Source organism: Lycium ferocissimum, chromosome 8 (genome assembly GCF_029784015.1).
Source record: "Lycium ferocissimum isolate CSIRO_LF1 chromosome 8, AGI_CSIRO_Lferr_CH_V1, whole genome shotgun sequence".
Lineage (NCBI taxonomy): Eukaryota > Viridiplantae > Streptophyta > Magnoliopsida > Solanales > Solanaceae > Lycium > Lycium ferocissimum.
This window is the reverse complement of record NC_081349.1, coordinates 29,842,632-29,860,612: the sequence shown is the minus strand read 5'-3', so window position 1 is coordinate 29,860,612 and position 17,981 is coordinate 29,842,632. Positions and strand designations below refer to the sequence as shown.

The window sequence follows — 17,981 nt, the reverse complement described above, 5'->3', positions numbered from 1 at the left end:
CAAAAATCTTCTTTACTTTTTAAATAAACATTTATTTTTAATACATTGCTCAAATAAAAGCGGACGGAGGAAGTATTTATACTATTTAGTGCATTTCCGTGCTTTTAGATGGATTCATTTCAGATTTTGATGGTAAATGGATAATTCGCGGTTTAGTTATCGAGATAAGTGATTTACAAATCACCTAAGGGTCCCTCTCTATAAATTTATTGAAAATTTTATAGCCGGAGTCGTTAGAAGTTAGAACACTAACAAATCACCCAAGGGCCCCTCTTCTGATTTCCAGATGGAAATATTTGGGGAAATTAATGTGCAAGGGACAGTAATTTATACTAGACACATTTATTGGGTCGGTAAGGTAGGGTTTTTGTGTTTTTTTTCCTAATCAAGTGTTTGGGCTGAGATATTTGGGTTTTATGTAACTGGCGTAATTAGTTCGTATATGGCTCCTACATGGCATACCAACTAAGCATTTAGTACGAGATGGCATGCCAACACAACTCATTAATCAGAAAGACGAGCAAAAAGCCACGAATAAGAGCGTAAGACTTATGCGAGGGAGTGGAGCCGCGCCCCTGATCCTTTCAAGAAGATAGTTATTCTTAATATTGATCAGGAGCAAATTTAGTACATTTATATCAATTAAAAGAAACAATAGATGCGTATGAAATTAGTTCCCCCATGAAAAATGGTGGTTATTGAATCAACTATGAAACATGCTTTTACTCATGAATCTATAGGTCTGAAGAGGACTAAAGACAAATATTATGCTTGCAAATAAGCTCCAACCAAGCATCAAATAGAACAAGTTGGCATTGGGAAAAGAACTATTTACCCGAACAATATCGAGTAATTATTACCCTCGCACGTCCCCAAATGAGAGCATCATCTTTGCCAAAGAAAAAGTGCAAGCGATGTAATTTTCTAAGTTCGATTACATTGCTCGATGTACTTGAGTCATAAATAATTTCATAAGTAACTTGTCTACGGATCAACTAAGCTGTATTCTACTTTAAGGAAGTCTCGTACACCTTTAATTAAGTCTACTCCTCTATGCGTATATCCATTAGTTTAGTGGGTTAGCTCCTCTAGCATTCCATTAGTTTTTTATTTAGTTTGTTACGTGCTTTCAGGTATAGATATCATTCGCCTATCTTTCTTGAAGTCCTAAAATTCTCCTCTAGTATTTCATTCTCTCTCTATAACAATATTGCTTTCATTCATATCTCATGTAAAATAGCTTCTAAGGCAGGGAGTCTTTTCACAAAGAAATTAAAGAAAAAGATACATCACTTTACTACGCAGTAATTTTCATCCATATGAGTGACCATTTAAGACATTTTACTTTAAAATCTGCAACGCTTTCTTAGAAGTAAAATAATTAGGCTTATCTTTGTATCACGAATGAAATTTCTTTCCGACACATATCGGGATGCGGCTCACCTCCAGTTCCTGCAGTCCCACCCTAAATAAGCTACACGTGTCCCTTTAATTAATTAATGGACCAGATTCATTTGGTTAATTATACAACATTAACCATGGTTCTGAGCATTCTCTCTTTCCTTTGATTGCCACCAGAAAACTCTTCCTTATCATTCCAATCATCCGAAAAGAGCAGATTGTTGAGAAAATCCTTCCTTTTTGCTACTATTTTCACACCAAGATAAAAGAAAAAAGGAACCACATTTCATCCCAAGTCTCTGAAGATGTAGAGGAGAACAAAATCCAAGAGATGCACTTGGGTTATACTATTTTAAAAATCCAAACAAGGAGAATGCATTCAAAGCCTGATTTTGGTGGCGATGGTGATCGACAAAGCTTTGTTGTCTTTTTTGGGACTGAAATTTTTTCTACTTGGGGTTTCTTTAAAACTATAAAGGTCAACTAAACGACCTAGAGAGTAGAGATGACATGAAATTAAGGCATGGAAGGTTTTGCTGCTGGCAGTGGAAGTACAGAGGAGAGAGAATGCTGGGAACCATGGTTAATGTTGTGTAATTAACCAAATGAATCTGGTCCATTAATTAATTAAAGGGACACGTGTAGCTTATTTAGGGTGGGACTGCAGGAACTGGAGGGATCACCTACTGGAGGTGAGCCGCATCCCACATGGATATAGGTAGGGGTATACAACATGTGCTACGTATTTAATTGCATTTAACGTGACGGCAATGGCAAGTTGATAAATGTAAATAACAAAATTGACTTAGCATTGTCAATTAATGACACATTAATGTAATAGGAGGTGAGTTCGTTGCCAGTTTTTTCACTCTTTAAATTGTCCAGTCTTGTTGTCCTTAAAACTCATCATACTCCATCTTTCTTGTTTTACTTATTTTCTCTTGATCTCTACTCCAAAATAGCAATGGCAGAAAATGCTCCAAATGGAGAAGTTCAATCATCAAAATTACCCAATTTTCTTCTCTCTGTTAGGCTCAAATATGTAAAACTTGGATACCATTACCTAATATCAAATGCAATTTATCTCCTCATTGTGCCAATTCTTGTTGCTGTGGGACTTCATCTTTCAACCCTTACTGTTGAAGACCTCATGGACAATCTTGCCATGTTGAAATCTTATTCAACCCTTGTTGTTTTTTTGGCCACTGTATACTTAATGAGTCGTCCGCGAAATGTTTACTTAGTCAATTTCGCATGTTACAAGCCACATGAACGTTACATGATATCAAAAGAACGTTTAGTAGAGAAGTTGACAGACATTTTCGATGAAGATAGTTTGAGCTTTCAGAAGAAAATCTTGTATAAGTCGGGTTTAAGTGATAAGACTTATATTCCAGTCGATAAATGGATCCCATCGAACTTTTCTCTCAAGAGTAACCAACATCAAGCGAAATTGGTTATCATCGGTGCCATTGATGATCTCTTGGCGAAAACCGGAGTGAAAATTCGAGAGATTGGATTTATTATTGTGAATTCTAGTATGTTTAATCCAACACCATCTCTTTCTGCTATGGTTGTGAACCATTATAAGCTTGGAGTCAATGTGATTACATATAACCTTGGGGGTATGGGCTGCAGCGCTGGACTCATTTCCGTGGACCTGGCTAACAGGCTTTTACAGGTTAATGTATCTTCTTTCTCTACCTTTGAGAGTTTTGTCATGAGTTTAAGTTCTGTGCATTGTGAGTGTATGAATTTTTATATTGCTAGATTAAGTTGGCTTACTATTTCATGGCGAGCTTGATATTATAACTTAAAAAATAAAGAAATAACCAGTTAATAATCAATTATATTGAACTGATGGTGTAAACATTTTTGCTCTATCTATATATATAAGTTAAATCCTCATTAATATATAATACTCCATAGAGAAACACTTCAATGAAGGTTCCAATAACTTATTCACTGAGAATTTTATTGTTATGTCCCTATATTTTTTTTAAGTCTGTTGCAAAAAGATCAATATCTTAAAGTTTGGAATTTTTTAAATTTTATACTTTTTATATTGTTCTTGGAGTGTGTTTGGTATGAAGGAGAATACTTGCCGAAAAATGGTTTTGAAAAGATAAGTCATTTTCTGAAGTTTGGTTGCTAAAGAATCTTTCCCAAGAGGCATTTTTCTACCAAAAGAGGGAACATAAATTCTATCGCTTTTGGATGAAAGAGCCCGTTTGGATTGGCTTATAAGTTGGCTTATAAGCTGTTTTCAGCTTTTTTGAGTGTTTGGGTTGGCCAGAACTTAAAAGTCATTTGTCTTAAAATAAGGTTCTTAAAAATAATTGAACATTTAACTTGGTTTATCTAAAAGCGTACTTTATAATTTGAAAAGAAACATAAGCCAAAAAAAATAAGTTGGATTTCCCAACTTATTTTTTCGAACTAAACTGCAAACATTTTTAAGCTATAAGTCAATCCAAACGGGTAAAAGTCATTTTCGTTCGTACATATTTCAACTCATTACGTTATAATATCACCAACTTTTATTAAACTAGACATCATTATTAGTCTTTAACACTCTGAAAGGTTCATTAAACACCATATTCATTAATAATGATGTCTAGTTTAATAAAAGTTGGTGATATTATAACGTAATGAGCTGAAATATGTACGAACGAAAATGACTTTCATCCATCAATCTTTAAGAAATATTTTTTTCATTGTCAAAATAAATATTATTAAATATGCATGTTTAATATCACAAGTTCTAAGGATATTTATGGTATGTTATAATTTTTTTTTTGTTAAACTCCGTATCTAATCAAACATCATCATATAGCTATATGATAACTGAGTGAAAATGTATATCATGGTAGTCAAAATTGCTGACTTGTGAAATGATTGAACAGGGGCAAGCCAACAGCTATGCACTTATAGTAAGCACGGAGATAGTCTCATCAGCCTTCTATACAGGGAACGATAAATCAAAGCTAATACCAAATATGATTTTCCGAATGGGTGCATCTGCTGTTCTCCTTTCGAACCGTTTCTCCGACCGTTGGCGCTCGAAATATCAACTGATGCACGTCGTCCGCACCCATAAAGGCGCGGACGACAGAGCATTCAGTTGTGTGTACCAAGACGAGGAAGAGGATGGAAAAAAAGGCATGTCATTGTCAAAAGACCTAATGGCTGTAGCTGGTGAGGCCTTAAAAGCTAATATCACAACTCTTGGCCCACTAGTCCTCCCAATGTCCGAGCAGCTCCTCTTTTTCGCCTCGTTAATCTCGAGGAACGTCTTTAAGAGGAAAATCAAACCATACATCCCGGATTTCAAGATGGCTTTCGAGCATTTTTGCATTCATGCCGGGGGGAGAGCCGTGCTGGACGAGCTTCAGAAGAATCTTGATCTTCCTGAAGCACTTATGGAACCTTCAAGAATGACTCTTTATAGGTTCGGAAACACTTCAAGCAGCTCGGTGTGGTACAATTTGGCTTATTCCGAGGCCAAAGGGAGGATAAAGAAGGGCGATAGAGCATGGCAAATTGGTTTCGGATCAGGCTTCAAATGTAACAGTGCTGTTTGGCGCGCATTGAAGACTGTCAATGCAGCCAAAGAAAAGAATGCGTGGACGGATGAGATTGACGATTTTCCTGTTCAAGTCCCATGTTGACGCCTTTTACATATCTTGTTCAAGTACTAGCTAGATAAACCGTATAACAAAACCAGAATCACTCGTGTATAGATTGTGCAACAATTATTTGTACGATCGACGTATCTAGAGGTCCAAAATTGAAGTCAGATGGGGCACCAGTAGGTTGTTCGAATTTCAATTTTCATTACAAGATTTCAGTTAGATTGGTGACTTGAATTCCAATCTTTTTATTTCAATGTTTAATTAGCTCATTCATGCTCTTTATGTTGAAGGAAAATACCTTGTTCTTGAATCTCACCTAGTTTATTACAAAATTGTGGGGAAAGAAAGGAAGGAGGGGGCAGAATGTGAGTTCGAAACCAAAATGAGGCAAAAAAGGTATATTTCGTAACAAACATGAGTGCCAAAAACTAGAAGTAACAAATTCAGATAAACCAGTGTGTTGGTATAATAATACATGAAATTCATGCTTTAACCTTATTTTTGTTACTTTTAGTTTTTGGCACCCATTTTCGTTACAAAAATTGTTTTCGCGTTATTTTGGTTCCGTACTCGGAAAAACTTTATCCACAATTATTTGAGTAAAATTTTTGTAAATCTCATCAATGACCCTTTTTTTTTTTTTTTTTTTTTTTTTGGTCTTCTTTTACCTCTATTCACAGGACCACCATTCAAAAAACAGGAAAGCTGTGATGTGATATCGCAATTTGCAAGAGAAGAGCAAGGTACACATGATATATGACTGGTTCTTTGAGATAGGATGCCAGCAAAAAAGACTGGAAGACTGGAATTTTCATTTCCTTCATGGAATTAACACTATTATTATATTGAGGAACTGGCAATGCATACAAATATATTGACTTAGCATCCAATCTCACTAGCAATTCCAGGTTAAAAGTAGTTTAGCACCCTTAATTTTAAATTTTGGATTCGCCACGTTCCACCTAACGGTCAATTAAACCAACAGAGAAAGCCCCTAGTTCAAGTCCTATATGACTGAACTACACTAGATTTCGAGGATGGGTAGTGGATAAAACGTTATCTCGAGGTATATTCACAAGTCACAAACTGCTTCACGAGTTGGACTCGAACCAAAGTCCCTATCAAAGGCAAAGCCACAATCTTAATGCAGTGCTAATTAATCAACCACAGCTTAATGAAATGATAATAATCTCAATGGCAGACCACAAGGAGCCGTGGTTGCAATAATTCTAGCTTCATTTATAGATAAACTATTAGTATTAAGATAGAACTTGAGACCCTGCAACCATTTCAAAATGCAGATTAATAGTTGGCTTGTAACAAAGAGGTCCATACAAGTTGATTATAGTACTCCTTTTATGTCAGACATGAGAATGGTCTTATTCGATGTTCACGATTCCAATCCAGTAAGGAGTTGATGGTTGTTGGGGCTAGGCCTATGAAATTGCGAAAAACTTTTAAAAGAAGCTTCTCTCTTTCTTCATAGTCAATGTGGTCAGTTTGACAATGATTATCCAAATAAAATCTGCATTTTATCCAAAAAATATGGACGGACAAACCACTTGAAAGGTCGCTTGGTTCAAAAGCAGGATATCCTAGAACTATAATCCCGGGACTAAAACCAAGACTATAACCTGGATAACTTTTCCCACCCTGTGTATGGAATAGTTGTACCAAGATTTTGGGATAAAAATAATACCGGTTTTAGCTAATATCTCCAACCAAACATGGGATAAATTTAATCCCAAAATTTAAACCAGGATAACCCGCCTAATCCCTTGAACCAAACGGCCCCTCAAAGATAGACTTTCAAACAGGATAAGAAAGGGAATCAACCCATTAGTATGAAACAACACAATCTTTCTGGTTGAGAATCGTAGTGAATAACTGGAAGTTCAATTACAAGAAGCCAATAGTCTTGACTTTATCATCACGATAGAAGTACATCAAAATAAGTTGCACAAAGTTGCTTCAGCTAAATCTCAACTAACCTCAATAAAAATATGGAAAATCCCTAAGCCGGGACAATCTTATTTCAGAAGAAGGCACAATGCAACATGGGAAAGAAAAGGCCTAGCAGGTTGAAGCAGTGGTGGAGCCACAGCCGTGTAGACATGTCAATTATTAGTATTATAGACATATATTACATATTGAACACCCTTAATATATAGATTATATGAATTCGAACACCCTTGACAAAATTCCTAGCTCCGCCCTTTGGGTTGAAGATTGGTCACTCTCTAGAGAAAGAGTGAAGGAAGATCCTTCCTCGACGAAGGCTTCTGTACCAAAGGTGGCGAACTCAATAGTTTCATTGCATTTCCTTTTGGGGAGTATTGGACAATCGATGAGGTCTGTACCATATTTATCAACACAAAGATAAACCTGGTACAGTTGGTTGTTACCATGTGCTTCCTTATTACATTGTATTGCTGCTTCGTGTCCGGTTCCATTTTTTATAGCTTCCTTCACGGCTTCCAAGCTGTAAAAACCTCCTGGTTCAATTCCTGCAACATAATTATGTCAAGAGTTAATAGAATAATTTGATGCTGACTGGACGGATAAATTCAAAATGTTTTAGAACTATAAGTACCTGTGTTCTTAAGAACTGAAAGCAGATTCACCTTCTCCCTAATGGTCAGAGCTGCTTTGACGTAAGAATGCTCATCAAGAAGTCAACAGGTACCGTGTTTTTCCCATTCATGTGACCAGAATCTTGTCCCGTTATTTCTTGGACAGGCTAGTGTCGGCCAGTTCTCTTGCGTGCTACTTATCAGGTCTTCAATCTGGACCAACATAAATTTTCATGAGTAGAGTTAGTAAAGGAACTCTACTGGTAGAAACTTGGGAGAAAACTTACTTGAGCAACCATTTCGGCAAAATTAAATATGTTCCCGAGAAAATGCCAGTGTGCCGGAGCCAAGGTACGAAAAAGCATCACTTTATAACACGTAATATTGCAATCCGTTGAGCTTACCTCTGTTTCATCATAGAGGATTGTGGTATTACAACTTTTTGGGTAGGAACCATTGTTGTAATTTGGCCAAAGCCCGTGAATGCCAAAGTGATACATGTATTTTGTGGTCTTGTAATTCAGTTGCCAATATTGTGATTCTAGAGAATTTCCTACTCGGTTAGTTAGTTAGTCAACGTACTAGTTAGTTAGTTAGAACTGTCGGCCTTGTTAGTTACGGTCGTCAAGAAAATAGTTAGGCAGTTGGAGCAGTTATTGAAATGGGATCAGCTGTGATCTATACAGCATTTTATTCAATTCATTTTACAATCATCTATGAAAATATATCCTTTCTCTTATCCTGCTTCTTCTTCCTAAAATCACCTAAATCCCCCATTTTCTTAACCGTTAAGCTCGAGTTTCCTCCGTTGAAACTCCTCTGGCGCTTACTTGAATTCTCGATTAGTTACTTAATCCTGCAATTCAGTTATCAGTGGTATCAGAGCCATTGAATCCTCGGCATCAATGGCAAAAGGCACTAGGGCAAATGGAGAACAAACTAGTGGAGATTCTCCTTCTGAAATGGGAGAACTGAGAGAGATGATGCAAAAGATGTTAGCAGAATTGGGAACCTTGGCAGGTGATGTATCCAATTTGAAGAAACTGGATCAAACAGTACTCGAATTGAAGAATCAACTCACAAATACAGATGAACGTAGACGAGATAAATTTCCAATGGAACACGAACAAGAAGATCCAATTAGGGTGGACCACTCAGAAGAAAGAAGGGCCAGAACCGAAGAAAGGATCCAAAGAGGAAGGAGCCCTGCTAGCCATACTTCTCACCATTCGAACTTCTCTAGATGGTCAAGAATGGATTTCTTAAGGTTTACTGGGGAAGATTTAAGTTCTTGGTTGTTCAAAATCGAACAATTCTTTGAAATGGAAAATGTTCCAGGCCATGAGAAAGTTAATGTAGCTGCTTTACAATTGGAGGGTGAAGCCATACAATGGCATTTGTCCTTTATGAGATATAGAAAATACCTTCAACCTGCTACTTGGAATGATTATATCATGGCTATGGTGGAAAGATTTGGTACAGCTTTTGATGATCCCATGGAGGAAATCAAGAAGGTGAAGCAACTAGGAAGTGTGGTGGAGTATCAGGCTATTTTTGAAAGGAACTTGACTAGGGTCACCTTGTCTCAAGAAAATGCTATCAGTTGCTTCATTGGAGGACTGAAACCTGAGTTGAACATTGCTGTTAAGAGGGCTGAACCTATCACATTAACACAAGCTTACAAATCTGCCAGAATGGAAGAGGCATATCTTGCTGCTGTAATAAAAAGTTCTTTTCCTGCTATGAGTTCAAGCAATGTGGGAAATTCTTCAAGAAGGTTTAATGATCAGAGGGGGCAGTACAACAAACCTATTTTGCCAACACCTAATAGAGGAGGACAACCAACTCAAAGAGGATTCAACCGAAGAACCCTCACACCAGAAGAGATGAATGAAAAAAGGGCTCAAGGACTTTGCTTCTTTTGTAATGAGAAGTATGTTCCAGGCCACAAGTGCAGGAATTTGAAGCAACTATATCTTCTTGAGTTAGAAGAACAAGAAGAAGAAGATCAGTGTTGTGAACAAGAATCACCAACTGAGGAGTCAGATCAAGCAATAGAGCAAATCCAAGAAAAATTAGAGATTTCCATGCATGCTTTAAATGGATCACTGGGGTACAGGACCTTAAGAGTTACGGGTTATCACTTTAAGAAACCTTTACACATATTGGTGGACACAGGAAGTTCACACAACTTCATTGATCCATCACTGGTGGAACAGTTGGGGTGTCCTGTTGTTCAAACCATTTCTCAACCAGTTGCTACAGGAAATGGTAGCATACCAGTGGACAAGATGTGTAGGATCTCTTGGTTATTACAAGGAGCAGAATTTTCAGCTGAATTCTTGGTGTTACCCTTGGGCAACTGTGGGGTAGTCCTAGGGGTTCAGTGGTTATTGACATTAGGTGATATCAAAATGAACTTCAGAAATTTAACAATGGAGTTTATGTATAAGGGCAAGAAACATGTTCTAAGGGGTGCTGGTAAACAGATATTGAACACTGGAGCTGGGAAACTAGCCAAGATTTCATCAGGTAACCATACACAACTCTATATGCTTCAGTTGGTATCCAATTTGAATGAAGAAAGACAATGGTATTCTCTAGAAACTAAGAACACATCTGTCACTGATCCTGCCCTAGCCAGTTTACTACTTGAGTTTAAAGAATTATTTGCAGAACCAACTACACTCCCACCTTCTAGAGGAGTGTTTGATCATAGGGTAGTGTTGTGAAAGTACTCGGTACCGAACCAATCAATAAAAGACCATACAGGTATCCATCAGTTAAAAAGGATGTGATAGAGTCCTTAGTTAATCAAATGCTTAAACAAGGGATCATTCAACCAAGTTGTAGTCCCTTTGCTGCACCTGTTGTATTAGTTGGGAAAAAAGATGGTACATGGAGATTATGTGTTGACTATAGAGATTTAAACAAAGCTACTGTGAAGAACAAATTTCCTATTCCAATAGTAGAAGATTTGTTAGATGAACTTGGAGGGTCTGAAATTTTTTCAAAAATTGACCTCAGAGCTGGTTATCACCAACTGAGAATGGCTACTGAGGATGTACCAAAAACTGCATTTAGGACTCATTCAGGTCATTATGAGTACCTTGTTATGCCATTTGGTCTATCAAATGCCCCTGCAACTTTTCAAGGCTTGATGAATTCTGTGTTTCAGCAATTCTTAAGGAAATTTGTGCTTGTTTTCTTTGATGACTTACTGATTTACAGCAGAGATATTAAAGCGCATTTGATACACTTAAGGGCTGTTTTTCAAGAGATGCAAAAACACCAGTTGTATGCCAAGCAAAGTAAGTGTTTCTTTGGGGTTGACAGGATTGAATACTTGGGACACTTCATTACCAAGGAAGGGGTTTCTACTGATCCTCAAAAGATAGAATCAGTTCAGAAATGGCCTATGCCAACAACTCTGAAACAATTGAGAGGGTTCCTTGGATTAGCTGGTTATTATAGAAGATTCATCCGAGGATTTGGAGTGATTTCTAGGCCATTAACTGATCTTTTGAAAAAAGACAGTTTCAAATGGTCTCAACAAGCAACTGGTGCTTTTGAAGCATTGAAATCTGCTTTGACAAAGGCTCCTGTACTTGCACTACCTGACATCACCAAGACTTTTGTGGTGGAGACTGATGCTAGTGGATATGGTATTGGGGCTGTACTGATGCAACAAGGTCACCCTATAGCTTTCATTAGTAAAGCATTATCACCTAAGCATGCTGCCTTATCAGTATATGATAGAGAGTTACTGGCCATTGTTCATGCAGTGACAAAATGGTCTCAGTATCTGTTAGGCCAGAAATTTGTCATCAAGACTGATCAAAAGGCTTTGAAGTACTTGATGGAACAAAAATTGCATACCAACTCTCAGCTGCTATGGTTGACTAAGTTGTTACCATTTGACTACACTATTGAATACAAAAAGGGGGTGGAAAACAAGGTAGCTGATGCTTTATCAAGGGTGACTGGTGCTGAGCTTATGACCTTATTGATTTCTCCTACAGACACTGATCTACTTCAAGCTATAACTGCTAGTTGGGCCACTGATATGGAGCTCAAAGACTTAATTGAACACCTGCTGGCTACTCCTGATGCTCATTCACAATTTACTTGGTTGAATAACCAGTTGAGAAGGAAGGGGAAACTGGTAGTTGGCAAGGTACCTCAATTGAGGTCTGAAATCATCAAACTATGGCATTCTAGTCCTCAAGGTGGTCACTCAGGGGTGGAAGCAACCTTGAAAAGGTTGTTGACATTATTCTATTGGAAAGGCATCAGGTTGGATGTGAAACAGTTTATTCAGAACTGTGTTGTGTGTCAAAGAAGTAAGTCTGATCTAGCTGCTTACCCAGGCTTACTCTAGCCTCTTCCCATCCCTGAGGTGGTGTGGTCACAGATAAGCATGGATTTCATTGATGGTCTACCAAAATCACAGGGTCATGAGATGATATTAGTGGTTGTTGATAGATTAAGCAAGTATGGGCATTTCATCCCTCTGAAACATCCCTATACTGCTCAGTCTGTTGCCAAAGTTTTCTTGGATAATATTGTCAAGCTCCATGGTTTACCTGATTCTATCATTAGTGATAGGGATGCTGTTTTCCTCAGTTCTTTTTGGCAAGACTTGTTCAACTTGCAAGGTGTGCAATTGAACACTTCTACAGCATATCATCCTCAGTCTGATGGTCAGACTGAGGTCTTAAACAGGTGCTTAGAAACCTACTTGAGATGTTTTTGTCTTGAAGATGCTACTAACTGGTTTTCTTGCTTACCCATGGCTGAGTACTGGTATAACACATCCTACCATTCAGCTATTAAAACAACCCCTTATGAAGCTCTCTATGGCAGGCCCCCTCCTCTCCATTTACCTTACTTACCTGGGGAATCAGCTTCAGCTGAAGTTGATCATACATTACTCCAAAGAGAATTGAAGCTACAACTCTTGAAGCATCACTTGGGTAGAGCTCAACTCAGAATGAAACAGCAGGCAGACAACCATAGAAGTGACAGAAATTTTGATGTAGGGGATTGGGTGTTTCTCAAGGTGCAACCTTACAAGCAATCTATCCTCTCTTCTCAACCCTTCCACAAACTAGCAGCCAGATACTATGGTCCATTCCAAATTCTCAAGAAGGCTGGCCCAGTAGCTTACACTTTACTGTTTCCACCATCAGTCAAAATCCACCCCACAGTTCATGTTTCTCTTCTTAAGAAATGTCATGTTGTACCTACTGAAATTGCTTACCCTCCCACCACTGATATTGCTAACCCTCACTGTCCCAATCCTGAATCCATATTACAAAGAAGAATGGTGAAGAAAGGCAACAAAGCAGTAGCTCAAGTTTTGGTGAAGTGGACTGGTTTGTCTGCTGATTATGCTACATGGGAGTATTTCAATGTTCTCAAGACCAGATTCCCTGATTTTGATCCTTGAGGACAAGGATCTTTTCTGGGATGGCAGTACTGATACATGTATTTTGTGGTCTTGTAATTCAGTTGCCAATATTGTGATTCTAGAGAATTTCCTACTCAGTTAGTTAGTTAGTCAACAGACTAGTTAGTTAGTCCAGAACTGTCAGTTTGTTAGTTACAGCTGTCAAGAAAATAGTTAGGCAGTTGGAGCAGTTATTGAAATGGGATCAGCTGTGATCTATATAGCATTGTATTCAATTCATTCTACAATCATCTATGAAAATATATCCTTTCTCTTATCCTACTTCTTCTTCCTAAAATCACCTAAATCCCCCATTTTCTTAACTGTTAAGCTCGAGTTTCCTCTGTTGAAACTCCTCTACAGTTACTTGAATTCTCGATTAGTTTCTTAATCCTGCAATTCAGTTATCACAAAGTCCAGTGCTGGCTTTCCAGTAGTTGGATAGCAACAACTTCGTTTTTGGTCACATTGTGCTGGTGGCCACTGAGAGCAAACATAACCTTAAAGTTAGAAAAGTTCAAACTTGGGTAATAATATCCTATTCTATGAGGAACTAGTGATAAGTGGAAGACTTGCTTGCTGAACAAAGTAAAAGAAATCAAAACTCTGTGAGGCACAGAAAACAAACAAACATTTTAATATAATGAGCTTGATCAGCATAGGGTGGTAGTATCCCATCCTTGTCTGCACATAAGGTTTTTATTGGAGTTGAAGAAGGTGTTTGCCGTCTAGAGCTATACATACACACGTATGAAAACTAGGAATCATCAGGATTACCAGTGTGTAATGGAAACGATCACCAAACTTCGTTTTAGTAGTAATAGTTCTATTCATGAGGAAAAGCGTAAAATCAAGTGAACAACGCACTGCTAACGTTACTCTAACAGAACAATCTGGACAGTTAGCATGTGGCCAGTGGAGCCATTTCTTGACTTGACTCATCATAGCAGAAATGTGGAAAGCATGCTAAGAAGGAATAGGTACCACATGTACTATCAACCTTACAGGCCAACTCATAAAATTCTAACTAATGGTTGGCGGCCAGAATTTCATCAAGCAGATTAATGTATTCAAGATATGTGGCGCTTTCTTTTCATAAAGCATTATTAGTTACTCACCAGAAATGGCTCTGTCGTCTAATACATATAATGGTCTCATCTAGGACATCAATTAGGCCTTTGTTTGGAAAATTAAGGAAATTATATAACAAAGTGGAAGTACAGTATTCAAAGATGTTAGTTGTAGACTTAAATTTCATTTTCCACAATACAGGGCTATCACATATCCAATTTTAGGTTATCTTCTTGAATTAGTGCTGTTTGGCACTTCAGTTGATTTTAAGAAAGTGTAGCTTCACCTTTAATTTATGGGTTACAAAAATTAAAGAAACTGAGTAGAATGTAATATACTGTAGTAAAGAAGGACAAGAAACCTACTTATTTTATAACCTCGGGCTTGGCTTTTCACTAGCAAAACAAATATGTGAGACAAATTATTTTGATATCTGATGAGAACACCCAATTATCACAAGAAAATTCTGCATTTGCTCCTGTTGATGTTACCAAAAATCCCCACAAGAACATTTTCCGCCTTCAAAATGATGAAACCGTTGCATATCTCTGATAATAATATGTCGTTTAAAGATAAGTGATATGAATTTTGCAGCTGAATGGCAATCCCCACAGATTCTAAGGTTTTTAACAATGCGAATTGTTTTTCCAGGTGGACTATTAAGAAGACCAAAAGTAATTGCCAATTTTTCACTGTGGTACCTCAAAGTAGCTTCTTTATCTTCATCTTCTAATCCAGGACGAAAAGATATAGAAGTATCAGGAACATAACCAACCAATTTCAATTTCTCAATTAACTTGTCAACTTCCTGGTGCAGCTCCCTGTGCTCAATACGCGTAACCTCCCCAGAGAAGAATTCATGCTGTACATTGTCAACCTCTATCGAACTACAGCCAGGAATTTTTTTAATCCCTCTAACTTTCATTACTTTCCAGATATAATTCACTTCTTCCCACTTCCCAGCTCGTGCACACATGTTTGAAAAAATCACGTAATCGCCACTATGTGATTTGTCCATTTCAAAGATTCGTTCAAGTACCAACTTCCCCAAATCGACATTTCCATGGATGTTGCAAGCAGCTAACAATATCCGCCAAAGTAAAACTGTAGGCCTAATTGGCAATTCCATTAAAAAGTTAAATGCATCAGTAAGTCGGCCAGCCCGAGCTAACAAATCCAACATGCATCCATAGTGTTTCAAGCCCGGTACAATCCTGTAGTTCTCTTTCATGCTATTGAAAAATCTAAAACCTTCTTCGATCAATCCTCTGTGGTTGCAGGCATAGAGTAGACCCAAAAATGTAATTCCATCAGGACTAACTCGTGCTTTCTGCATCTCTTGAAACAAAGATATTGCACAACGAGCACGACCATGAATAGCATAAGCCATTATCATTGATGACCATGCTTGTGTGTCCTTATAACTCATGCTTTCAAAAACAGAAATCGCATCAGGTAAGCTCCCACACTTTGCATACATATCAATAAGTGCTGTATTCACCTTAACGCATCGATCAAACCCGTTCTTCTTAACATATTCATGCACCCATTTTCCAAATCCCAATGTACCCAACAAAGCACACGATGAAACAACACCTAGAATCGTAACTTCAGTAGGCTTAATTTTTTTCACTTGCAATTTGCGAAACAACGATAGAGCCTCATTTGGCTCGCTACTTCTCACGTATCCCATTATGATCGCGTTATACATTACCACACAAGGTTCCACTATCCTATCAAAAACGCGTCGAGCTGAACCATTGTCATTACACTCAATGTACATATTCATAAGTGCAGGACAAACATAAATATCGTCGTTAAGGCCATATTTAATCAAGAAACAATGCAATTGTTTACCTTCCTCTAAAGCTTTTGAACCTGCACAAGCCTTCAACAAAGAAGGAAATGTATAAAAATCAGGAGCAATACCTAATGTTAGAATTTTCAAGAACACAACAAAAGCATATAATGGGGTGTCACTACGAGCATATCCACGAGCCAAAAAGTTAAAAAGGACTATATCTGGTTGAGGAATTTTATCAAACAAGTGGTGTGCATAGTGCATAGAAGCAGGTGTTGGATTAGTTGTACAAAAATTTATGAGCTTACTCATAAAAAAGATATCATTTTGCTTGTGGGTTTTTATGGAAATGGCTTGAATTTGCTTGAGGTCTCTTAAAGATTTGATTTTGGGTATAAGAGAAAGAGGGTCAAATTCAATTGGACTAAATGTGTATTTTCTTGAATACTTTGTGTTGAAATTTTGGCAAGAAAAAGGCACTACTGTGAGTGATGGTACTGGAATTGTCATGGATTAAAGATTTGCAGTTATAAAATTGTTTTGGAGGGAACAAAGTCGTTAAGGTTGTTAAAGGTTTCATATTGTATTGTATATATCAAATAAAAGGATTATTCCTAGTTTGGCTTTTCCTACTTTTGGCCTTTCATTTTGCAACTCAATTATCCTATGCCACTGTCTTTTTCTTAAAAATTGTTCTCCTATTTCCATTTTTAGAAATCATTATAAATTTATTTTAACCAAGACTTTTATAATAAATTTTTTAATTTAATAGATTGAGTGCAAAAAAGTATTTTCTCGTATCTCTTTTCTTTTCCCTTAGGAGTTCATGTCAATTTGGATTGTTATACATGAATTAGTTAATCTAAAAGGATATTTTTATGTTAAATAGTTTAATTTCAAGACATTACTAATATATTTCAATACATTACTAATGTACTTTTTCTTATTATACACCCGGTCCTGTATAACTTAATGCCGGTAAAATACCGTCAATGAAATGTCGCATTATCCCATAACAAGTATTACCCCTTTCATCTAAAAAATTCAGCAAATTAGAATGTCATCTTTTGATTGATAAGATTACAGAGAGGATCAAGACCACATATTCTAGGCAACTATCGTATGCAGGCAGGTTGCAGGTAGTGCTTGCATGCTGTTTCCAATCCATAGGTTTTTGGGGTTCAGTCTTTATTCTGCCTCAAGGTGTAGTGAAAGAGGTGGACAAGAAATGTAAAGAATACCTTTGAGGTAGCACAAAAGATAAGAGGAAGATACCACTTATTTCTTGGAACAAAGTATATGTTCCTGAGAAGTATGGAGAACTCAATATCAAAGGTTGTGGACAATGGAATATAGCCTCTGTTGGAATGCTTCTTTGGCAGATTGTGCTGAAAAAAGACTCACTATGGGTTAAATGGGTCCATGGGATTTACATTAAAAATGATACTAGCATATGGGTACACAAAGCTCCTTTGGACAACAGTTGGTATTGGAGGAAGCTGATTTCTCTGAAGGATACAATGAGAGGATGGTATGTTCAGGGTAGATACACTCTTACTGCGAGAGGGGACTACTCTATACCTAGGAGTTACATTGCCTTGTCAGGTACTCAGATGGAATTGAATGTTGCTGAACTGATAGGAAATTGTGTCTCACCTCCAAAACACAGATTTATAGTGTGGCTTGCAGTGCATTGAAGGCTGCTAACTAAGGCTAAACTACTAAACCTGCACATCCCTGTTGATGACTCTACATGTTGTCTTTGTGATACACTGTAACTGGTTCAGGACAGCGAAAGCTGAGTTATTGTAGTGGTTTGATGTTCAAGTGCCTGTAGGAATTCATCAGGTACTGGAAGCAATCAAGAGAAGGCATTGGAAGAAATTAAAAAAGGAAGTGGCTGCTGCTATGTTGGGGGGCTTGATCTATCATACTTGGAGGGTTACGAATTGAAATTATTCAAAGGAACTACTATACAGTTAGTTCATATGGTGGATTGGTGGAGCAGATAAAACGAGAAACTGTAGAAAGAATAAAATGTTTTAAGC

At 37.4% G+C, this 17,981-nt stretch overlaps 3 protein-coding genes across 3 annotated transcripts; 1 reads left to right on the top strand and 2 right to left on the bottom strand.

Moving 5' to 3' along the window:
- The first annotated feature begins 2,297 nt into the window (after positions 1-2,297).
- On the top strand, positions 2,298-5,270 carry LOC132067920 (3-ketoacyl-CoA synthase 20-like). Its single transcript, XM_059461323.1, has 2 exons — positions 2,298-3,082; positions 4,308-5,270. Exons 1-2 carry the CDS (start codon positions 2,366-2,368, stop codon positions 5,070-5,072), a joined length of 1,482 nt encoding a protein of 493 aa, XP_059317306.1. The 5' UTR covers positions 2,298-2,365; the 3' UTR covers positions 5,073-5,270.
- Positions 5,271-7,208: 1,938 nt separating this feature from the next.
- On the bottom strand, positions 7,209-7,908 carry LOC132066243 (extracellular ribonuclease LE-like). Its single transcript, XM_059459592.1, has 4 exons — positions 7,897-7,908; positions 7,723-7,822; positions 7,630-7,680; positions 7,209-7,543 (listed from the first exon to the last, which is right to left on the bottom strand). The coding sequence occupies exons 1-4, from the start codon at positions 7,906-7,908 to the stop codon at positions 7,209-7,211; spliced, it is 498 nt and encodes a 165-aa protein (XP_059315575.1).
- LOC132067919 (pentatricopeptide repeat-containing protein At2g02980, chloroplastic) lies at positions 7,713-16,576 on the bottom strand. Its single transcript, XM_059461322.1, has 2 exons — positions 14,498-16,576; positions 7,713-7,822 (listed from the first exon to the last, which is right to left on the bottom strand). Exon 1 carries the CDS (start codon positions 16,441-16,443, stop codon positions 14,620-14,622), a length of 1,824 nt encoding a protein of 607 aa, XP_059317305.1. The 5' UTR covers positions 16,444-16,576; the 3' UTR covers positions 7,713-7,822; positions 14,498-14,619.
- Positions 16,577-17,981: the final 1,405 nt, after the last annotated feature.